The 24981-nt window shown below is 44.7% G+C and overlaps 1 protein-coding gene across 3 annotated transcripts in view; it reads right to left on the bottom strand.

Moving 5' to 3' along the window:
- CRYL1 (crystallin lambda 1) overlaps positions 1-24981 on the bottom strand; it is a 145413-nt gene that overhangs the window by 5791 nt on the left and 114641 nt on the right. For all 3 annotated transcript variants that reach the window (XM_059144862.1, XM_059144863.1, XM_059144864.1), the window contains exons 5-6: positions 21514-21708; positions 2380-2485 (exon numbers count right to left, since the gene is read on the bottom strand). In XM_059144862.1, coding sequence (XP_059000845.1) covers positions 2380-2485; positions 21514-21708 — 301 coding nt within the window. The remainder of the gene's footprint in view (positions 1-2379; positions 2486-21513; positions 21709-24981) is intronic.

The raw sequence follows: 24981 nt of genomic DNA, 5'->3' as shown, positions 1-24981 counted from the left end.
GGGGGCACTCAGGCTGACCAGCTCCACTGACCAGCTTCCCCATTCTGAAAGCCTGTCCTTCAAGGGGGTTGCCTTTAGAAAGCAGCCAAAAGGCAAAGTAGGCATGCTGGCCTCCAGCTTTTCAGGTGCCATTCTATCAAATTAAAAACACATCCTAAAATATTTTTACCACTTCTAGATAAACTGTAGCTTTAAGACTAATAACTAGCCTGAACCTGAGATGCTGGCTTTATGAAAACAACATTAGAAAAAAAGAACTCCCTCCACACCCCGCCCAATCTTGATATATTCTGGATGACACTGTGAAGAGTAATAAACATTTCCATTGGTTCCAAGCCAGATCTTATAACAGTCTAACTCTGGTCTTTGGAATGCTCTGAAGTTGAAAACTACATCCGTCCCCCATTATCGTATCAAGCCAATTAGGTTTTCTTATCAAATCTGCTTTGTCTGAAAAATTGTTACAGGCCTCCTTCCTGTCTGCCACACTATTTGGTTCTTGAGTTTCTGGTTTCATTGGCTTCTGTTTCTATTTGTTTCAGAGTCAAAACTGCTCTCAGTTGTCTCCCTACTGATGTCTCATGATACCTGACCTTTCTTATTTTTCTGAAGAAAAAAAAAAAAACTTTAAAAAGAGAAAAACATGGTGGTTACCAAAGAGTGTCTATATATATAGAAAATGTTTAAATATGTTCACCACTTTTAAGGTTCTGGCTGAAAAAGCATTTGAAATTCTCCAAGACTTTATTTTCATGATACTTCAAAACTCTTGTTTCACTTTTATGAGGGCCTCTTTCTTTACATTATCTTCCCGTGTTCAACTGTCATCCCACTACAAAAGCAATATTCTCATGCTAGGAGACAGTCCCCTGTTCCTCCAGTGCCTCTCAGCCATGCTCAGTTTTAAGGAAGAGTCAAGTCATTACTCAAGCACATTTGCATGATACACAAGACCAGTCCACTCAAGCCACCATACGTGTCCTTGCAAGACTACGACTGGCAAAACTGCCTTGACTTATTCACTGGAAGTTATACTTCACTAACTCTGGTGGCAAAAATTGAACTATTACCAAGAGATCATGGAATTATAAAATCTAAGTCAAACAGACTCCCAGAGGTCACTTACCCTAACTTCCCACTTCAATACAGGTGTTTCTGCCTGATATTGAAACATCCTGGCAGGTGGGCAACCAGCCCCTTCCTGGCCCATTCACCCACTCGTAGCATAGCCCTCTCCCTCAATGTCAGCTTCAGTTACTAGAAACTTCCTGCCATGTACTGAGCCTAAACCTGTCTGCTGCCACGGCCGCTCTTTCAATATAGTTCCACCCTCACGTAAGACACAGACAGACAGAGGCACGCACTTGCACACACATATGCGCGCGCGCACTGTTCTCTGGTCACCTTCTCCTGGATAAGCTCCAGTTTCTCAACATTTTTGTTAAATGTGGACCATGAAGTTGAATACAATATTCCTTTTCTCTTTCTACATATGTTTTACATGTTAATAATATAATTATTAAAATAATATGGCAATAGTTGTAGAAAATTATGATAACACAGAAAACCAAAAAGGTAATAAAAGTTACTTATAATTTCAACACCAGCGATAGCAAGTGGTAATGACATTTAGGTGATAGTTTCCTAGATTTTCATTCATAGCTTTTAAATTTTTTTTTAGTTTTAATTTAATTTTATTTTCTCAGTGTTCCAAGATAAAATTTATTTTGTTTCAGTTTGAGTCCCTGTTTTTCAAACACTTAAAATGTGGCTGACCATTTCATTCTTGAAGGCTTTCTCCCCTTTCTCAACGGAGCTTTCTGTTAGAGTCACTAGACCGTGGGCCTGTACCTACCTCCCTGGGCCCTTTGAAGTTGGCTTCTGGGGTAAAGGATGGGCCTGCCCTGAATGGCTGTCCATGACCTAAAACAGGCAAGTCACACAGAGAAGCTGCTCATATTTAGGCAGAAGATATGTACGGCAGAGGTGGTCACTTCCCTTATCTGTTCGTCTTACCTCTGTAAACAATTGCATCACCTTTCTCAGGAAAACCCAACTTTATCTTCTGCCGGGCTGGATGCCATGGGGCAAAGTCTCCATGACAACACCCTCACCTGTCTGTCTTTTCATTCCCACCTGAGTGCTCTCTGCCTACAGAGCCCTGAGGTTCTTGGATTCCATGTGCGCTGACATCTCAGGACATGGCCCCTATCTATGAGTTCCCAGGGCTGGTACTGTCCCCTTCATATGATACTGTTTCTATTCAGTTGTTTTTAAGGAAAATTTTTAAAAAAGGCAAAACTGTACTGTTGACAAAACCCATAAGACCACTGAACAGCACAGAATTCACAACTCCACCCTGATGGAAGCAGAACATACCTTCTGCGTTCAGATGCATAGTTTCTAGGGGTCCGATGAACGCATACCGCATGCCAAGGCCATCTGACATGACAAGGTCAAGGTCACTCGGAGAAACAATTCCTTCCTGAATGGGGAAAATGGGGCAGCACACAGATGAGTCCTCTGGAAAGAAAATTTTTTTGCCTTCACTTTTCAAACTAACTTTAGACTACGATCCCAAAATACTCTCCAAAGTGCTCTAATAGTATTTTCAGCAGACTTAGCATGACAAAACTATAGCATATAAACAGATCCTGAAAAGAGATTATTTTGTGAAATGGTCAAACAGCAACTCACTTTTTCTATGGCTGTAATCAACCTGCCTGTCTTCCCTTCTCTACCTTCTAAGCTGTGTTATCACTCACAGCTTTGGAGAAGGGGGAGAGGATGAAGGGAAGGGGGAGAAGTTAGAGCAGGGTATTGGTAGATATAGCCAAGAAGGACTTTCTATATATTTGCCTGAGATCTGGATGCTAAGATCAGACCCATCAAAAGAACTAAAGAGTCGTTCTCCAGGCTTTGCCTGCCTGCAAGCCCAGCCTTGTTCAGCTTTTAATGAGTTTGTAAAAATGACATTCTTTGATGAAATGCAGCTTAGAACTGTGTGCTGTTGGCAAGGTGGGGCCCTGGAACCTTCCACAAACAAGAATGGCAAAGCAAGAGGCAAGTTGTTGTATGTTCAGGTTAGAGGTCAAATTGGCCCGCTGTGTTACTTGGCCTGTTTTTTAGACAGCCTTGATCTCGCACCACTTTGAAAGGAGCAGGGATGCATCAGCACAAATTTGTGTGATCTGGTGCTCCACTGCCAGTTCCTCTTGGTCTGAGGCGATTTTCACCTTGGGCATTTCAGCTGTCAGGAGGCAGATGGGGAAGCCTTCAGATTTTCCCCCTAGTCTACACTGGTCACACCACTAGAATGACTGCAAAGTCTCCAGTTCATATTTTCTGAGTGGCTTCTTCCACAAACAGCCCAACAGCTAGGCCAAGTCTGCCTTCTGAAAAGCCCACCAAGTGTGGCTGCGCTGGCTGATACCTCCTCCGTTGGCAGCCTCGGTGGCCCCCAATTACTGGAGTCCTGGGGTAGAGGATGAAATGCTCTGCTGTAGAAATCTCAGGTCTGCCCTCCCCACAGGAGTGCATCTACCCAGCACCCATGAACAGGCTCAGACAAAGGACCCACCCCACTCTGTCACATTTGTTCTGGGTTACAGAGCCAGTCCTGTACCTTTCCTTGGTAGGGCTGTCTGTTGTCCTATTTGAGAATATGTCCATGTGGCAGAGGAAAGCTTTCAGCAGAGGGCTTCACCAGGCCCCATGGCCAACAAGGAGAGCCGTCTGCCCTCCAGATGGCCCAGGGGAGGTCTGGGCTAAGCCCTCCATGCTCAGGAAATAGAGGCTAGAGCTCCCCCTGCTGTCCCTCCTCCTCCTCTGGGGTCTCTGTGACATTTCTGCTTTCCAGATTTCAAAGTCACCCATGAGGTTGAGAGAGGAAGGCAATTTGTACCCTCTAACTCGATCACCTACATCAGCTACTGGGGGAAAAACACAAGTGCTCAGGTCCAGGGGTATGTTTGGGTGACCAATGGTGATGTTGGAGTGGGGATCAGAAAGGGGATGGAGCCAAAAAACCAAGAAGACAGAGCCACCCACAAAGGGTGTGTGACTGAGAAATTTCGAGAGAACTACCTTCCATCTGGGCACATGCACCCGAAAGTTTATATCAGCAATGTCCACAATAGCCAAACTATGGAAAGAACTAGATTTCCATCAACAGATGAATGGATCAAGAAGATGTGGTATATATACACAATGGAATACTATGCAGCCATCAAAAGAAATGAAATCTTGCCATTTGTGATGAAGTGGATGGAACTAGATGGTATCATGCTGAGCAAAAAAAGTCAATCAGAGAAAGACAACTATCACATGATCTCCCTGATATGAAGAAGTAGAGACGCAACATGGGGGGTTTTGGGGGTAGGAAAAGAATAAATGAAATAAGATGGGATCGGGAGGGAGACGAACCATAAGTGACTCTTAATCTTACAAAACAAACTAAGGGTTGCTGAGGGGGAGGGGGTTCGGGAGAGGGTGGTGGGGTTATGGACATTGGGGAGGGTATGTGTTATGGTGAGTGCTGTGAAGTGTGTAAACCTGGCGATTCACAGACCTGTACCCCTGGGGATAAAAATACATTATATGTTTATAAAAAATTTTAAAAATTTAATTAAAAAAATAAAAATAAAAAATAAACTCAAAAAAAAAAAAAAAGAACTACCTTCCATCTATCTTTGTGTGTATGAGATAAACAGAGATGAGTACAAACTATACATAAGTGGTTTAAGGATAATTACGAAGCCTACCCCACCCCTAACGCACCAACAGCGCCATGCCTGTCTTCCCAACTGTATCCTCCTTCCTCCTTCGCAGAGACAAACATCCAGATTTTGGTAAGAACCATTTTTCTACTTTTAAGATTTGCCATCTGTGATTACATTCCTAAACCACAGTTCATTTTATGCCTATTTTTATCTTCTTGAGAATGGACTCACACATTCTTTTGTGACTTGCTTCTTTCAATCAACTTTATGCATTTAAGATTCACCTGCATTATGCACAGTTGTAGTCTGTCTGCTCTTGTTGAGGTATAAAATCATAGTTTACTTATCCATCCTACGGTTCATGAATATTTGGGAATGTTCTTGTTCCAGGCTCCCGGAGCACACATGCAAGAGGAGAAGTGCTGTCCTAGGGCACAACAGCTTCAATGTTACAGGTTAATGCTAAGTGCTTTCCAGAGTGGTTGCACCCACACACACTGCCTCCAGCTGCATACATGAGCTCCCATAGCTCCCCAGCCTCTCAACGCCTGATGGTGTCCCACTCACAAAGTGTGATTAGTCTGCTAGGCTCTCATGACGTCTCACTGGGTTTCCTACTTCTCTTAAATCATCGCTACTATAAGTTCATTTGCTCTCAAGGAGAGCAAATTAATTTATTCTGCTTACTCAAATGCTGACAGGTTTTGCCCCCTTCGCTTCTGATAGCAAAGTTTTAAGTGGCGAGGGGGCAGCAACAAGGAGAAAATGGTTTATACAAAGTCTACGTAGTGTCCAAAGCTATCAAGAAAGTAATTTTCAAAGGCATTCCTGTCTTCCTTTCCCTCCTCACCAAGCTCTCAGCGCCACAAGGATGGCTTCTGGTCATCTCTCCAGGCTGCCTAAAGGCATTTGCCATGGCATTCCTGAACGCTGTGAGCTCTGGCATGCCATGAAAGGCAGCCAGGCAGGGGCTCTGCAGACCCGCCCTCACCCTGGCTCTCCCTAAGGTTCCAGGTCAACACCCCAAACAGCCTTAAGTTTCCATACGGTGCTCAGATTGTAAAGGATGCAAATATAGAAGGCATCCTAAGCGTGCCATGCTATTTGCCAAGGCTTTCTTCTCTAATTGTGTTCAGTATGTTTAGAGCTGACTTCAAGATACCCCAGAAGTGAGCCACCCAAGAGCAAAACTTTTGATCTGTAAGTATGCAAGCTAACAATGACCCTGGCTAAATAAAGCCTTAGCAGGATCCTCCACCTCTGTCACCATGTGGAGGAAGAGCCACACTTTCCTCCAATTCCCAAATATTCTCCAAAGTGACCATCTCTGTTTTATCAGTTACTATTCAGTAGCTGAACAAGTGAGAAGAAGGAAAAGTTTTAGTATCTTTTCTTCCTAATTCCTTCTTTCTGCCCCATTTGGATTTTCTGAAGTAGATTCTCTAGGCTTGAGGTTTTGCCCAGAAGTCCACGCAGAGAAAAGAAATGGTCCTAAGTAGTAATGAAGCCAGGATGCTCTCTGGTCTGGGTTTTGAGTTTACCCCTGCGGCACTCAGTGCTGAGGCAAAGGTTCGCGATTAAGATATTCTGCAGCTCAGACAGCTTCATTTTGCTGTTAAGCTCCACTCCACCTAATCCTGTGACATCTGTGGCCCTCATGCTAATATTATCAGTAATAATCACAATTAGTGATCACAGAGGCATAACAGGTAGAAACAGGCACTTGAGTTGAACACACTGGTCATCGATTCCCTGGAAACAGATCCTACACCGCATGCTTGTTTGAAGACTGAAACTCTATCCACTCCAGTGTGTCTCTGGTTCACTTAACATTTGCAGTACAGCTATTAGTACTTCCTCCATTTTGTGGCCAAATTCTCAAGTCACACATACTAAGAAAAGCCCCAAGTGGTTAAAAAGATTCCGAAAACTCATAGAGCGCAACAAACACTAGATCACCCTTAGTTCAAACCCTGGTTTGCATCATGTCCTGAAAAATCATTCAGCAAGGAGAGGCCAGCCCAAGTGGTAAGGAATCCCCTTTATTGAAACCTTCTTTTCCCCAGTCCCCTTACCTAAAACCTAAGACTTCCTAGGAGCAACCAGCACACACACTGGGTACCTTGCCTGCTGGGAATGTGTGCCCATCCTGGGGTGGGAAGGCAGGACGGCCATCTATGAGTAAGGGCCAAATGCAAGACAGTTCATAAAGTACTCAAACTCCTGTGATAGAAGCTTGAAGTATAATTAAAGGTTGGGGATGCATCAGGAGGGGTCCTACCAGATAGAGAAGGCTAGTAGGTTATATATACATAAAGAGATTTACTTCAAGAGATTGGCCTATGTGATGGAGGGCATTAACAAGTCTGAAATGATGATGGTAGGAACCTCCATTCTGCCCTTAAGGCCTTTCAATTGATTAGATGAAGCCTGCCCAGGGTATTAAGAATAATCTCCTGTACTTAAAGTCAACTGAGTAGATGTTAACTAATCACATTTATCAATGTCTTTAAAGCCACATCTAGGCTGTTTAACTGAATATCTGGGCACTCTGTCCCAGCCAGCAAGACCCTCACAGTGGACAGAAGTTCAGAGCACTGTCCTCCTTTTCAGGTATCTTGGATCTAGCCCTTTATTTGTGGAAGAGAAGGCGAGAAGACACATCAAATGGCCAACAACAGGCAAAACGTTGATCTGGTGTTTAGGACACGGAAGAAGGGGTGGGGGTTCTGGCAAATTTAGAGATGCAGTATTGATGAATGAATCTCCTGGGACTATTTCCCCTATGGATTGCCAGCTACAAAGAATTATTCTTCCTTCTTTCTGATCCTCCCATCCTCTTTTTCAATTTTCTGATTCGATTCATGTATTTTTGGCATGCCCTCATTTTCACTTACTTCCCTCATCTTTCTTCATGCCCTCCTCCTTGTCCACTTCTCTTTTACTCTTTCCCAGCTTTTGATCTTCTATTTGGTTTTGCTCTATTTTTCACCACACTTAAACCTGAATTTTTAGGTTTTTCTTGTACAAATACTGCTCTAACTTGACTTCCACCATCGCCACCAGGAATGCAGGCTTGCTACCCAGAATCTGTACTAAGTCCTTCCACCCCTCCCCAGCCAGAGCTGTTTGAGCTTCAGTGTACTGTCTCAACTGAGAAATGGGAGCCAGAAACAGTTTCATCTTCGGAAAATGTCAGATAATGAAATGCAACAAACAAGGGCACGAAGGTGCCACTGCTGTTGGGTATCGATCTGGTCAGAGACCAGGGACCAGCAGTTACAGGGAGAGCCCACCTCAATCTCTAGAGTGAGGACGGAACAAAGTTAAACTTCAGTGAGCTCCCCTCTCCCCACCACCCCTGCAAAGACGTTTCAGGGATAGGCTACATGAGAATAATCACTGAGGCAGAAATAATTCAAGTATGAGTGAGGGGTCTGGGACTCTTTTTTAGAAACATCCAACTCTGGAATCCTGGCGAATGACAGAGAAAGTAACAGAGTTACAGATTTTGAAGTATAAATTAAGAACTATCATGATGGTTCACAGCATTTCTCATGAGAAACAAACTAGAACCATGAGTTAGTTCCCTTCATTTACATATTACATAGTTTTGTTTTCTATACACTTGGACAAGTTTTACTTCTCCTCCACGCAGCATGAAACTGGCTCCAGAGCAAGAGGAGGAAAGACCTGCTCCAACCGCCCCCGCCCACGCTACCTTCCAGGGAGAAGGTGAAGCAAACGCAAGATTTTAATAAGAAAGAAAGAAAAGACTGCTCAGTGCAGCCCCACTACTACTCAAAGGCTTGTGGTCAGGTTTGTGAGCTGCTCGGCTTCTTGCCAAAACCTGTAAGTTTTCTTAGAAGCAAGGCAAAAACATTCCTACAGAATGACTCAAGCAAATTTTGCTAACTTGTGGAAGAGCTGATTGAACACCACATGGCTGATGCAACAGGACACTGATTCATAAAACACCCATTGTCCAGAGACTGCTGAGAGGGCGCCCAGGGGAAAGGAGATGAGAAGAACACAAGATGCACTGTACCGGGGAGGTGGTGGGATGTGAGCCCACGAGTACGATGGATGGCAAAAGACATGGGTCAAATCCTCTGATGGCGTCTTTGCTACAACTGGCAGGTGGCAAAGACATTGTTCCTCTCTGACAGGGAGATCGCACTGCCAGCAGTTATGCTATGAAAAGTCCCAGAAGAAGAGACTAATGGCAAGGATGTTCATGGAGGCATTAGGGTGACAGAAAACTTGGAAGTATCTTAGAACAGTTGACAATAGGGGAAAAAATTGATTTTTTAAAAAAGATCAACTAAAAGAAATATTAAGCCATTAAAAATGGAAACTTGAACAGTACGGTACCGGCACAAAAACAGACACATAGATCAATGGAACAGAATAGAGAGCCCAGAAATAGACCCTCAACTCTATGGTCAACTAATCTTCGACAAAGCAGGAAAGAATGTCCAATGGAAAAAAAGACAGTCTCTTTAACAAATGGTGTTGGGAAACTTGGACAGCCACATGCAGAAAAATGAAACTGAACCATTTCCTTACACCACACATGAAAATAGACTCAAAATGGATGAAGGACCTCAATGTGAGAAAGAATCCATCAAACTCCTTGAGGAGAACACAGGCAGCAACCTTTTCGACCTCAGCCACAGCAACTTCTTCCTAGGAACATCGCCAAAGGCAAGGGAAGCAAGAGCAAAAATAAACTATTGGGACTTCATCAAGATCAAAAGCTTTTGCACAGCAAAGGACACAGTCAACAAAACCAAATGACAACTGACAGAATGGGAGAAGATATTTGCAAATGACATATCAGATAGAGGGCTAGTATCCAAATTCTATAAAGAACTTATCAAACTCAAAACCCAAAGAACAGATAATCCAATCAAGAAATGGACAGAAGACATGAACAGACATTTCTGCAAAGAAGACATCCAGATGGCCAACAGACACATGAAAAACCAGTCCGAATGGCTAAAATTAACAAGTCAGGAAATGACAGATGTTGGTGAGGATAGGGAGAAAGGGGAACCCTCCTACACTGTTGGTGGGAATGCAAGCTGGAGCAACCACTATGGAAAACAGCATGGAGGTTCCTCAAAAAGTTGGAAATAGAGCAATCATACTACTGGGTATTTACCCTAAAGATACAAATGTAGTGATCCAAAGGGGCACGTGCACCTGAAAGTTTATAGCAGCAATGTCCACAATAGCCAAACTATGGAAAGAACCTAGATGTCCATCAACAGATGAATGAATCAAGAAGATGTGGTATATATATACAATGAAATAATATGCAGCCATCAAAAGAAATGAAATCTTGCCATTTGTGATGACATGGATGGAACTAGAGGATATTATGGAGCAAAAAAAGGTCAATCGGAGAAAGACAACTATCATATGATCTCCCTGATATGAGGAAGTGGAGATGCAACGTAGGGGGTTTTGGGGGTAGGAAAAGAATAAATGAAGTAAGATGGGATTGGGAGGGAGACAAACCATAAGTGACTCTTAATCTCACAAAACAAACTGAGGGTGGCTGGGTAGAGGGGAGTCAGGAGAGGGTGGTGGGGTTATGGACTTTGGGGAGGGTATGTGCTATGGTGAGTGCTGTGAAATGTATAAACCTGGCGATTCACTGACCTGTACCCCTGGGGCTAATAATACATTACATGTTAATTTAAAAATTTAAGAAAAATGAAAACTTGAGAAAAGTATTCCTTTAAAAAAAAAAAAGATTTATTGATTTGAAAGAGCATGAGCACTTATGGGCACAAGTTGGGGGAGGGGGAGAGAGAGTACCGAGCAGACTCCGAGCTGAACTCGGAGCTCGATTCCAGGGCCCTGAGATCAAGACCTGAACTGAAATCAAGTGTCAGATGCTCAGCTGACTGAGACACCCAAATGCCCCTCAGGGAAGGCGTTCTTAACAGAGAAAAGATAGGAACATAGTAAAATAAAAGCCGTTGACTGCTTTAGGGTGGGGGAAACACAGGTGGTCTTTTTTCCCTTTGAATATTCTTCCAATTAAAATGTTTAAATGGAAACAAATTAAAAACAGGAAGGGAAAGAGAGAAGAGACTTTGTCCCACTACAAGGGATGCTCCAGAACTCTTTAGCCCCAGGTGGTAATAACTGGCTGGTATGTTTTTTCTTACTGTGCCATGGGTATAACAATGCTTTCAGGGAGAAAAACAATATATTACTGAGTCTGAGAGGAAAGGAAAAGTCTTGACCTGAAAACAAACACAGCAGAAAGAATGCACCCTTCCATGCAAATGTAAGTTTACTGCAGTCCACGAGGGCAGTGGAGCCTTCACTGGGAGGTTCTCAGGGGACAAAGTTTTCACAAAGAGGTTTGCACCAGGAATATAAGCACACCCTCCAAAACCAGAAGAACAACATGGCCCCATCTCTGCCTGCCCCTCCTTTGTAATTCTAGCAGAGCTTCCAGCCCTCGTGGCCCCGGGTCACGAGTGGTCCTGCTGGCCCACTTCTGCCTATCTCATGGAAGGCAAAGGAGACCAGGCGACAAGGCTGCACAGTTTCACTTGCAGCCTCTCTTCTCTGCCTCTTCTTCTGGGGACCCCTTCCCTACCTTCCTCCTCTGTTTCAGGGGCCCATTCTTGCTGCCTATTAACATTCCAACTCACCCTGGAGGAACTGAAATCCATCATTTATACGGATCAATTACCTGTCGGTGACGATAAGGAGTCAGGAGTTAGAGTAAGAGCATTTTCATTTCGCTTTATTTAAGGGTTATTCAAATACTAGCACTGAATTTTTTACTTGAAACACAATTGAAGAAATCCAAGCATGCCAAGCAGGTTTTAAAAAATTGAGTGGTTAACATTTTCTTTACGTTTATCTGTTAACAGGGTCTGGAGATGTCTCCAAAATGTTAAATCAGCAGGAGCTCTCCTTTCAACAGGGTGTTGTTGCCGGCCAATGTGGCCACTCAGAAAGTAACCTCCCATAAAAGAGTAAATCCTATCACTTCTTACAGACCCTCAGGACTAGAAGGAACTCTAATTAACTGATGATTCCCAGCCAGCAACTACGACCTTCAGAAGAGAGAGAATTGCCATTTCCTCAGGGGCTTCCATCGTCCCTGGACGGCTGTGGGGAGAAATTCTTCAGTGTGTGCCACAGCCGAGTCTAGCTGCTCATCAGTCAGATGGAAGCCCGGGAACACAGGGCCAGCCTGTACACAGGCAGCACACAGACCTCGGCTCCAGTGTGAAGCAGGAGGAGCTGGGCAAACATGCCACATGCTGTTTGTGCCAAAAGCCACCAGCCTGCAGGCAGCATCCCAGCAGTCCATCAAGGTATCGTAACACACCTCGAGCGCTATCTGGATTGAGTCTGTCCAACCAAATGGCCGACTATTGCCTCTGAATGGCGTCTACTTAACTTCCTTCTCTCCCAGGGTCGGTGCTGGACACAAAACACTTGCTGAGCCATGGCTGTAGGCTCTGGTACAGTTCTGGGGCTTCTTAGAATGCCAAGATACTCAGTGTCCTTTCAGGGCTGCCCTACAGACTAAAAGCACGGCCTTCTCTTGGTATCTCTGACCAGAAGGCCATGGACAGGAAGCTCTCTGAGCTTAAAGCCAGTGTGAAAGGAGGTCTCAACTAATTGGGAAGATGGTCCTGGTCAAGGAGGTGACACACCTGCTCCGAAAGCCCTATGCTCCCTACAGGTGGGCCAGTGGAGTCCTTGCCCTGAGAAACAGGATAGCAATGAGGAAAAGGACAGTCATGGATGGGTCCATGACAGCCTCTGGGAAACCTCCACAGGGTAAATGAGCTAGAAGAATTAGAGCCAAGAGAACTCTTTGGTGTCCTCAAGTGGTGATGAACTTGCTGCAACAGAGAGGCTGACCCCAGGCTTTGGAAGGCAAGAAAGACAGAGGCCAGGTGGGCACGGGACAGTGGACCCAGGGTGTGTGAATAAGATGGAAAAGTGAGTGTGCTTCAGGTGCTGGAGGAGTGGGAGACAGTTTCCCTCATCATACCAATGTGTGGGCTATATTTTCAGGAGGTACAATAAATAATGTAGAAATGGCAGAAAAATATCTTAAGAAAGAGTTGTGCTGGGTGAATTTTGCCTTGGTGATAAAGAAAAAAGAAATGCAGAGCAGAATAGGGAACAGTGGAGATGAGAAGCTGGAGGACTCCATGTACGCCTCACCTGAAGCGGAGCAGATGAACACAAAAGAAGGAAAGACAGCATGAGGCAGGCAAGGGCAAGGGAAGGCAGTGGACAGGAAGTGAGGGGAAACATGCCTTCCCTGTATGATGCCAGGAGACCTGCCCAAGCAAGGCTGGTCCCTGAAGGGAAGCCCAGCCCAGGAATGAAACAGGTAGAGAGAATTGGGGCACCTGGTAGCTCAGAAAGTTCACTGTCTGCCTTTGGCTCAGGTCATGATCGAGGGTCCTGGGATCAAGTCCAGCATCGGGCTCCCTGCTCAGTGGGGAGCCTGCGTCTCCCTCTCCCTCTGCCACTCCTCCATCTTGTGCTCTTTCTCTCTGTCAAATAAATAAATAAAATATTCAAAAAAAGAAACAGGCAGATGGAGGTGGCATCACTTCCGGAAGAACATGAGGCTCAGAGCAGGGTAAAGAAATTCCCAGATCCCAGAGTTCAGGGAACAGAGCTGCTGCAGGCTGGTTCTTTTCAGTCACAAGTAGGTTCAGTCAGACATTTTATACATTATCTCTTTAATTAAAAAAAAAAAAAAAACACTAAATTGTTAAGTTTAAATTTTAAAACATATAAAATGTAGAAAACCCTACAGTTGAAGGTACAGTGTGGAGGGCAGGAGCTTGGGTCTTTCTTGAATCCTTTAGCTTCCCTTTACATGACCCACACTCCTACGTGACTCTTCTTGCCAAGTACACAGACATCGCCAATGTCTGAACCGTAATATTTTGCTTAATCAAGCCTCAGCTTTTTCCCCCTGGACACATTCCAGGTTAACCATAGCCTGGAGCAGCCCACAGCATTTCCAACACCTTCCCTGCAAAGAAAAGCTTCTAATATAACCCTACCTTTCAAGTGCCTGTAAGCAACTACTTTGAACATGCTTTTTCTTGTCGAGCCTCTCAAACCACAAGACTACTGTTGCCTTCCCGGATCCTGAAGCCAGTGAAACAAGTGCCTTAGCTTCATTCTGCCCCATTTTCTTCTTTACAGCCTCACTGGTCTGTCTTGTACTGTTTCTCTTCCAGAGAGATGGCTGAGTGATTGGCAGGGAACATAGTTCCTCGGTCACAGGGTAACTACTCATGGGGACGTTTTATGGAAAAGAGCAGTCAGTGAAATGCTGGGTCTCCCCAGGCTGTCAGAAAACTAGGGGCCACAAAGTAGCCTACTGTCCGATATGTGTTTCTTCTCCAAATGCTGATTATGTGGGAAGTAAACTTCCTGAGGATTATTGTAAACTTGGAGAACTGGCCCTGCACTAATACTGGCTTATTAAAGGAGAGAAGAAATCACCTCCACATGATCGCAGCACATGTGAGAGAAATATAAGAGATGGTTATAGTAGTAAAATTATGATTTCAGGTCATCTTTGCCCCTAAAATATGCATTCGTCCCTTTCTGTTCCTTGTGTCACCTCCCATTACATAGGAGAGCTTGCTGTACATTCTAATTTAAGTGTAGCAGTTCCTGAGGAAGCAGGCTGTTCATTCATCTGGCCAACACAAGCCCAAGTGCACGCTGCACAGGTACACAAGATTTGCAAGTATGAGAAGCCTGCTTATTCCCGGCTGTTACCCCGGAGGGACCCACTGGTGTTCACACAGGCCCATGACTAATAGGAAAACCCAGCCATGATTTGCATCCCAACTCCAGAAATCAAAAGGCTAGATAAGGGTGGCTGATGCAAAGTGCGTGGCCGGTATGACAAGGAAGACACCATCTGGGCACCCATCCCCACCAGTTCCACAGGACCCAAGAAAGGCCGGCTTTGATTTGGAATAATGACTGACATCTCCCGGGCAGTTACAACCTAGTATTCTTTTGTTCTAATGTGTTTGTGTTTTAACTGAAGTGAAGTAAATCCTTTTTTAAAGTTGATTTTCATATAAATTTTGGGATAACCCGAGGTATTCAATGTCACAAAACTGGAACCGGAAATCATAGCTTATAAAGTGATTAGGTAACAGTCTCTCCACTAAGCAGAAGCTGGTTAGAGTTGCATGTTTATCTGTCATAGGCCTGAGTCAGACAGGGAGGGTCAGAAACAAGGGACATACAGGGACAGAAGAACATGGAAGGAGAAAATACAAAAGGACAGTAGAATATACTCTATCACACTGAAATTAAACCTGGATCAATTGAAAGTTAAATTAGTATTTAATGTTCTATTAAGGCCAAAAAAAAATACTGCCTATAAAACTAAGAAGTTAAAAGGTTTAAAAAAAAAAAGTTCACCTTAAAACAGATGAAATACAACGCATCAAATCTTTGAGATCAGGGTCTCATAGGGGAGAGAGCCAGGGCTCCTCCAGCTTCACAGAGCCTAGGAATGTCCTAGAGAGCTTATTAAAATGCAGAGTCTGGTTCTGCAGGTCTGGGGGTGGGCCCTCAGGGGCTGCATGTCAAACAAGCTACCAGTGAGGCCCCCCGCTGCCTTCCAGAAGCCTCATGTTTGGCCTCATGTTTATAGCCAGGATGGGAACATTTCAGCTCAGGGTTAACACACTGGTGGCAGCTGTTGCATACAAAAAATTACACGGGATTTAGGGACTCAGAAAGCACGGGCATCGTTACCAGGACCACAGTCCATAACACTTACAAAACCACTTTATGCCAGGCATGTCCTAAGCCCTTTTCCATACATGACACTGTCCGATCCTCTTCACCTTCCAAGGAGAAACAGACCCACTGGTGTCGCCGATCACAAGTGCAGACACCAAGGGCCAGAAGTGGCACAGGTGTGGATCCCTACTAGACTAAAGCATGCGGACAAAACTATTCACTCTCTTGAGCCAGTGTCTTCATCTGTAAGGGCAAAAATAAGAACGTCTCTCTCATGGTTTTAAGATGGGATAATCTGCAAATATCTGTAAATCATGAAAACTATAAATGAAAGAGCTTTGTAAACTTTTAAATACTACACAAACTGATGAGGAGACGATCCTCAGGGGCTCCCTGTGGTAGTCTCATAATTATATTCAACATTCCTCTGTGATAGTCTCATAATTATATTCAACAGAAACCCCCGAACAAGTTTATCATAGAAAGTTTCCTCGGTTAATTTTACTACATGATCTCTGAGACACACTCTATTAACTGAAACAATTCTTCATAAAAGGAATTAGATCCAGATCCCATAAACTACATCTGCCTGACAAGAAACCGAGAACTGAATTTCTGCAGCTCAGGGCAGGAAGAAAAGAAATCTAGCCTCACAATTATATTGCTCAGAAGGATGACTAAAACCTGAGATAAGCAATTACCAAAGCTCATTACCAACACATTCCAACAGGCTGAGAATCTAGTGATGGCTTCCTGATTGACTCCAGCTCACCTCCACCTACCCTCCCTGGATGGGGCAAGAATTTATGGGCAGTACAAGCTCAGCTGTTTGTCTGGGCGAGGGTTTATTACCACAGCACAACTTCCTTTACTGTGATCATTAGCTTAAGAATATTGATTTACAGAGAAAGACAATTATATGATCTCCCTGATACGAGGAAGTTGAGAGGCAATGTGGGGGGTTTGGGGGGCAGGAAAGGAATAAATGAAACAAGATGGGATTGGGAGGGAGACAAACCATAAGAGACTCTTAATCTCAGGAAACTGAGTGTTGCTGGGGGTAGGGGGGTAGGGAGAGGGTGGGGTTATGGACATTGGGGAAGTTATGTGCTATGGTGAGTGCTGTGAAGTGTAAACCTGGCGATTCACAAACCTGTACCCTCGGGGCTAATAATACATTATATGTTAATTTTTTAAAATTAAAAAAAATAATATTGATTTAAAATCACATTTCTGGCCAACAGGATCTTGTCCCCTAGTGACCTAATCTTGAGCTACTAGATTGTAGCCAGACTTGTCCATCTGGCATTTCCAAGCCTACAAAGGCTGCTTCAATCCAATTCTGAAGCCAAACTGGAAGGTAACACATGCGGTGAGCATCATTGAGACAATACAACAGAACCCAGAAACCCTGTTCCATCAGATACCCGGTTGCCCATCTTGCTCCCAGACAACCCTTGTCTTTGCCGAGCTTTCATGGCTGTGTGTAGACATACAAAATCACAGTCAATGGCAAGAGGCAAGACAGTGTGTCATGGTCTAGACTGCCACTAAGACAAGGTGTGCCTTATTCCCAGCACTTTCTCTTTCTGACCAGGAAATGATGCCTGCAGCTCACCTTCCTCTTCTGGAATGGGCAGGTCTTCACAGGAACCTCCCTTACCTTTCCCTGATACACCCTTCTTAGAATTTCTCACCCATGCTCGGCTGCAAGTATTAAAATATGCCTTCCAGAGCTGATTAATGAAACTCAAAACAGGAACACCATAAAGAAAATCAATGAAACAAAAAGTTGCTTCTTCAAAACAATAAAATTGATAAGCTCTAGCAAGACTGACAGGAATAAAAAGAGAGCAGACACAAATCCCCCACATCAAGAATGAAGCCAGGGATATCACTACAGACCCTGTAAACACTAAGAGGATATGAGTTAAAAAGTTACATAGCCAACTTTATAAAAAGTTATAAAGCCAACTACTTTAAGCTCTTGAATTCAATGACTCAGAAGAAATGGAACAATTTCTTTAAAACCACAGGCCCCCAAACCCAACCAAGATGAAATGGTTGGTTCATTTAACCATTAAAGAAGCTGAACCTGTGATTAAAAATCTCTTGGAAAAGAGCCCTCCCAGGCCCAGGTGGTCTCACTGGAGAACTCTACCACTTAAAGAAGTATTAACAAAAATTTTATAATCTCTTCCAGAAAATAAAGAGGCAAAACTTCCCAATTCATACTATGCATTATTACTTTGTTGGCTAATGCAGTATTACTTTCATATCAAAATCAAATAAAGACAGTTAAAAAAAAAACCCACAAAACTACAAAACCAATATTTCTTCTGAACTTAGAAAAAACTTAGAAAAAACTTCTCAACAAAACATAAGCAAACTGACTCCAGCAAGGTCTAGAAAGAATTACACACCTGGTGGTATTTATTCCAGGTTGATGCAAGGCTGCATCAACATGGGAAAATCAATTGATGTAACCTACCAGATCAACAAAATTAGCAAGCAGCAAAGCAGTGCCCTTCTTCTCCTCTGACAACTGCATAAGACACCACCATGGCTGAGCGGAAACGCAAACCATCATTCTGCCAGGCCCCCTACCTGTCCCACTATAGTTCATACCCTATACCCATGGGTAGGACCCCTAGAAATTCACACTTGGAGCTGATTTGTGGGACAGGATTCCTCAATCCACCCCCTGACACGCACCCAAGAAGCCTGGACAGCAGCATGCAGCCCCATGTTCTGCCCAAAGCCTCCCACTGCTCTGCAGCCAAGTCACCTTGTAGCTCCCATACCTGGAAACGCACCAACCCTAGTTTGGGTCAAAGAGAAAAGGTTCTGCCAAATTTCAACGTGCTCTGTGGCTCAAGAAAGGAGTGAGACTGAAGTGCCCATAGTGAGTCCTTGAGGAGAGCAACCCTGCTCATCTCAGCTCACATTGTTCTCTACGTCAAGGCTGAGCCTTAGTGTGTTGGCCCACACACAAGACCCACCCCAGAAGGAGACGGTCTTAGAAAGATAAATTCCATAATATCTTTGGATCTTTTGAAATTAAGAAGTATAAAAATCTTCAATTTTTACTGTAAAACATCCCCAATTCAGCTCCTTTTTATACTAAAGCTGCTCCTAGATGTTTTGAGGTAAACTTGGAACACCCTAAAATCTAAATTCAAATTCAACTGGCTCTGAAATTGTGAGTCAAAAGGGTGTCATTCAACCCCAGTGCTCACTGGGGCTCAGCATGTGCATGCAGATTTGCACGGAGCAAGGTGAGGCTTGTGAGAGGTTTTCTCACCTTGCCTAACTTTCCATGTCTTAAGTGGAAACCAACACCAGGCAGCACAGGTTTTCCTTCAAGAAATTCAAGAGATAAAGTCAAGACTTCTTAAACCAACCCATCTAATAGGCGGAAATATTGATCCACCAGTCCCAAGGGGAGAGTGGTGGGAGGTAAGAAAAACGTGTCTTTTGTGTCTGCTGGGCTGCAGTGTTGAGAACTCAGAGGGAGGAGCCTATGGCCACTTAGGTGAGCGGGGGAAGATTTCTCTGGGGCTCTGCTAGCCCCAGGATCTAAGGAAAGTAGGGCCCGCTGTATGGATGTTCAGAGCCCACACCTGCAGCATCTCTGCCCTCAGAAGCAACTACTTTGGGAGCAGGTGCACAGCCAGTGTGCTAGTGGCCTTTCCACGTCTGATTGGCCAACAGAGCAGGTGTCTCTGAGCATCGATGGTAGAAGCACCTGGAGCACAATACGGGCGACCCTATCCCCTCCACCTGTTCCCCCTCTGAGCCCCTGCCCCACAGCTGAAATACTCCACCTGTCACTTAGTCTCAGCAGAGCTCAGGGATGTCCGCCGTTCCATTCCTGCCTCACACCACCCTGGAGAGAGGGGCCCGCAGGTTCTACATCTGCCTGAATTGTCTGTAGATCATCTTTTTTTTTTTTTTTTTTTTTTTAAGCGAGTTGTCTTCTAGACATATGCCAAAAAAATTCTTGAGGTTCTATTCACACTTTTTATCTTCTCATTTCCATAGCCTCATCTTGGTTTGTCAGAAACCGTGTCCTGCTGGATTTTAATGCTCGGTGCCTTACAGGGACTCCAGGCACACGAGTCCCACAACAGCAAACATAGAGACACAAGCAGGATTCTTGTGAGAACAGCCAAAGCAGCCAAATTCAACAACCCTTCTAGCTCTCCCTCCACTGCTCTTCCAAACCCAGAGCTCCCAAACCACAGCTAGTTTCACTTTGTGGTCAACACAGAATTCTTATGTAGGACTCCCACCTAACTCCATTATACCAGAGCCTCCGAGCTTTTCCGTTGAGTTGGCTCGTATCATTCTGATTGGAGAAAGCAAGATTTACCTCAGGGCTCTTATCTCTTTAGGGCACAAGCTACCTTACCAACAAAAGTAAAAACTGCTTTAAAAGCTCTCGCAGTGTTTAACTGTCATATTGAGCTTTTCTTGTGGTCTGTTAAAGTGTTCCCCTATTCTAGACAAGTGGAAATATTTTAAATACAGTTCCACGGAGTGCTTTCAGCTCAGTGTGTCTTTAAAATATTCTACTATTGACTGACACTCAAAAACATTCCACAATTTGTGGGGCGCCTGGGTGGCTCAGTGGGTTAAATCCGCTGCCTTCGGCTCAGGTCATGATCCCAGGGTCCTGGGATAGAGCCCTGCATCGGGCTCTCTGCTCTGCAGGGAGCCTGCTTCCTCTCCTCCTCTCTCTCTGCCTGCCTCTCCATCTACTTGTGATCTCTGTCTGTCAAATAAATAAATAAAAGCTTTAAAAAATAAAAATAAAAATAAAAAAAATAAAAACATTCCACAATTTGAGAAAATTAATACTACAAACTTAATGAAAATCCCAGGACTCTGCCTTGATGACACAGGAGCCCTAAGTGGATTTAAACAGTGAGGACACAGAATTGTAGCTTTATGTGGCAAATGCACACAGCAGTCAGAGCAGATGATGCGTCTAACAAGGACAGGACGGAACACCAGAAACAGGATGCAGGAACAACACATACATCATGTGATGTAGCAGGCCAGCCTCCTCGTTCCTGTCTCAGGCTGGGATTCGCAGGCTCCCACAGGAGGTAAACCAAGGTGTGGGCCTATTCCAGGAGCAGACAATTCAGCCTGAGCTCCAGTCCCCTCTGCCTTATGTACCCGGACAGACACTCACTCACGCTACCATGTTTCTGCAACAGGAGAGTGGGCAGACAGTGTTGCTTACCCATGCAGAAGCTGGGGAAGCATCGCTTGGGGAAGCAAGAGAGTGGACAGAAACCAGATGGTCTGAGCCTGAGACCCCTGGCCTCTTCACTGAAATCTGGTGGCTGCTCACATTGTCTATCCTGACCAGCACCAGGTCCTTCATATAAATGTATGCAGTAAGGGGATCTCTAAAGTCACGTATAAAATCTTTTCAGGAAAGGACAGGTTAAGTGTGTGTGTGTGTGTGTGTGTGTGTGTGTGTAATATCCTGTTTATATATAAGATGAGCATATTGCTAACAAGTTTAAGGCTTATGCATTGTTTCTTCCTCAAGCCCAGTAAACTGGGTTTCTTTAGAGGATACTAGTTTATTCAAAATGTATTTTCTCCTCCTCTTGAAAAATTATAAAACTGGGGGGGAAACCTGAGACTGAGAAAACGCCGTGTGTCACACAGAGATAATTATGCGGTAATGATATGAGAGGGCAGGAAACAGAGAAGTCTGTCATCAGGTGTGAGTATCAAATGACTTACTGTAACAGAGGAATTTCGGAAACATACAATGAATTGCTATCTTACCTTTTATTTTCCTTGCCTGTTGACTGAATTTGAGAGAAGAGTTTGCCCTCAGTCCCTAGAACAGAGCAAGCAGGACCAAGGGCTTCTGACTTTCCCACCCACTACCCGCCCCCCAGGAGGCCCCAGGACACTGCTGCCACCTTCCCCTCCAGCTGCCAGAGGCTGGAAGCTGCCCACACACCTCCACGAGCCGCCAGGCCTCACTGATGACAGCATACTGGAGGCGATTCAGGGCAAAGCCATCAATCTCCTTCATGACTCTGACTGGGGACTGTCCAATCTTCTGCATCAGGGCGTAGGTTCTGTCCACTGTCGCGGGGGCCGTCTTCGGGTGTGGGACCAGCTCGACCAATGGCACATAATATGGTGGATTTACCTTACAGAGAGACAGAAGGGGAGAGGGTCAAAAGACAGCCCTGGAGTTGGGGTGCTGTTCTGGCAGACTCTGTTTGCCTAGCTTGAATGGTCAGATGGGGCAGATTGTCTTTAAAAAGGCCTTTTTAGATTTAGCATCCAATGTCAAGAAACTTGAAATATAAAGTAATCCACAAAGGAGGGAAAGAAAAAACCTGAGCACAGAATTCTGTGGTTTTATTTATAGAAAAGTCAATACCACCATACGGGGTTGAAATTTGGAGGTGCTGATGACCATCCTACACATTCCAGGCTAATCCCCAAACCCCTGAACTCGCCATGGGACTTCTCAGTGACCTGCTGTTTAGACCTATTGACTTCTACCTATCCCCAGCCAGCCTACAGGGCCACTCTCTCCACAAGAATCGCCACAGGTTCTTACTATTCTACTCTATCAGTATTAAAAATCATTGGCAGCATCTTCTTAAACTTTTCCTTCCTTCTCAAACTATTTCCTTAACTCCTCCATGTTAAGTCTCAAACGTCTGCCCCCCGCCCAAATCAAATCTCACCTAGAAATCACACAGCACCAGAACTCTACCGCAGCCCTGACATCCTGAGATGGGAAGGGTTGGTCCACAGTGAGTAGGTCCTAATGGAAATGCTTTCCTAGCCCAGCACTTACAGTTTGGGTTCTGGGGTTTTTTGTTTTGTTTTGTTTTGTTTTTGGAGTATTTTGAGAAACTGTTCTTGAATATTCCCAAAGAGAATTATCCCTGGTGCAAAGAAAATGCTGCTTAGTGGTACCTGATTAGCCTTGCCATTAAAAGCCAAATGCACTACAATAAATTGTTCCCCAAATGATCCTTTTAAATAATTTTTCCTTGATACATGGACAAAAATTGATAGAACCTTATAGTCACTTCAAGAAGCACCCATTTTATTGGTCCCTGGATGGCTCAGTCGGTTAAGCATCTGCCTTTGTTCGGCTCAGGTCAGGGTCCTGGGATCAAGCCCCCCCACTGGGCTCCCTGATGAGCAGACAACCTGCTTCTCCCTCTCCCTCTGCCTGCTGCTCTGCCTACTTGTGCTCTCTATCCCTCTGTCAAATAAATAAATTAAATCTTTAAAAAAAAAAGGAAGCATCTATTTTAAATGACTTCTACAGAAAAAGAAAAGACAAATTTTCTTTCTCCTAGGACACTGGAGAGGAGGAGAGGCCTCTGGTCCACACACAGCTTACTTCAGAGATTCCTTCTGCTCTCAGCCTGCCCTGGTCACTCACTCAGCCCTCTTAGAAAGCAAGAGAGGATAGTACCTGTTTTCATGTAAGTAAGTTATAAATCAGTGTCTTAATTGAAACACTTCTCTCCTGTCTATACTGAACTCATAAAAATGTCTACCTCTGGCCTTTTTAAATATCAGAATTATGAGAACTGAAAGTAGGTGTATTTTCAAGAATTTTATCTTACTGTCAGACTTGGGCTTAAGGTCTTCCAATGTTGGGCTTAAGGTGTTGGGCTTAAGGTCTTCCAATGTTGCAAGCCTCATGGGTAGCAAAAACACAGACTGAGACAACAGTTTAAAAGCATTGGTATAGGCGACTTGCTAGTTTCATCAGACAAGTCTTCCTCACAGGCTTTCCTTCTGCCCACAGTTTCCTTAAACGGCGATGCTCCCAGGCTGCCACCACTGGCCCTCTGTGCCCACTCTCTGGCTCTGGGCAGAGCTCAGCAGCACCCAGGGCATCCTCCCCACCCCAAAATGCTGAGATTTCACACAGAGCTCACCTCCCACTTCAGGCCCACATTTGTAATTGTGCACTAGACACACCCCTAGGATAGACAACAAGCATACACTCAACGTGTCACAAATTAAACCCCAATCTCTCCCACCCTAAACCCCAGTCCTCTGCCTAGCTCCATCTTGATGGGAACACCAACACAGCACCAACACCCAAGTTAGTACCATAAGAAATATCCTTGGCACCTACCTCTCCCCCGCCTCCCCCACTCCCCATCAGTGATTCTGTCAATTCTAGTCATCTCTCTCAAAAAACCCATTCCTGCTACCACACGCTTAGCTCAGGCCATCACCTCCACCTGAGATTTTGGCGCTCTCCTCACTGGCCTCCCCCTCCAGGTTCATTCTCTCTGTCACTGCCAAGGGGACCTTCTGTCTGGCAGGGGCCTGTCAAACCCAGAGACAGAAGAACCCAAGGCTGCCAGGACTGGGGGCAGCAGAATGGAGAGCTACTATTTAATGGGGACAAAGTTTCAGTTTCAGAAGACAGAAAGTCTGAACAGATGGTGGGGGGCCTACATGGCAGCATGAATGTGCTCACTGCCATTGAACATATACTTAAACATGGTTAAGATGGCAAACCTTGTGTGTATTTTATCACAATTAAAATTAAGGAAAAAGCCCCTAAAAACAGGATGCTGATCATACCACCTGCAGCTCAAAACCCTGCAGGATCCTGATTCCCCACCACCCACTAAAATACCACTGCATAATCTGGCCCTTTGAGCTTACTAGAATGGGTGGAGTTGGCACACTTCTGTGTCCATGCTCTCAAGTCGATGAGCTTCTGAGGAAGGAACTCCCAGAGTCTGAGGGCCTGGATGGGGTCATTCTTGCTGTGGCACCTCAGTCCTAGAACAAGGACCCTGATCCCTACTACAGGCTCAGAGATGAAGAGTGGCAACGACTGGTACTTTAAATTTAATATGGTAGTAGAGGAGAGGTGGAGAGGACAGGAGGTAAGCAAAGCCGGCGACTTAAAAAAAAAAAAAAAAAAAAGAAAAAGATTTTATTTATTTGACACAGAGAGAGACAGTGCACAAGCAGGGAGAGGGGCAGAAGGAGAGGGAGAAGCAGCCTCCCAACTGAGCAGGAAGCCCAGTGCGGGGCTCAATCCCAGGACCCTGGGATCATGACCTGAGCCAAAGACAGACACTCAACAGACTGAGGCCACAGGTGCCCCACCAAGCAACTCACTTAAACAGAAAAGGAATGGCTGTTTCCCAACTGCTATTCTGTTTCTGACACGGAAGGTAGGACCTGGGCCTTTGGCTGCTGGAGTCTGGGAGTTAAACTCAGAAACATGCCCTCAAGAAACGGGAAGAACAAACAAAGGTGGAAAGCAAGCAACTTTTTAAAGGTTAGAGGAGATGGTCCTGGGTTCAGCCGGCCGTGAGGCTCTTTGAGAGCTCAGGTTGAGCTGGGAGGTTCAAGGGGGGGCATTCTCCATTCACCTCATGAAAAGCCTGCCCAGAATCTGGACCAGAGCCTG

The sequence above is a fragment of the Mustela lutreola genome, chromosome 13 (assembly GCF_030435805.1).
Source record: "Mustela lutreola isolate mMusLut2 chromosome 13, mMusLut2.pri, whole genome shotgun sequence".
In the NCBI taxonomy this organism is placed as follows: domain Eukaryota; kingdom Metazoa; phylum Chordata; class Mammalia; order Carnivora; family Mustelidae; genus Mustela; species Mustela lutreola.
Note: the sequence above shows the minus strand (reverse complement) of the source record. Positions and strands in the feature narration are given on the sequence as shown.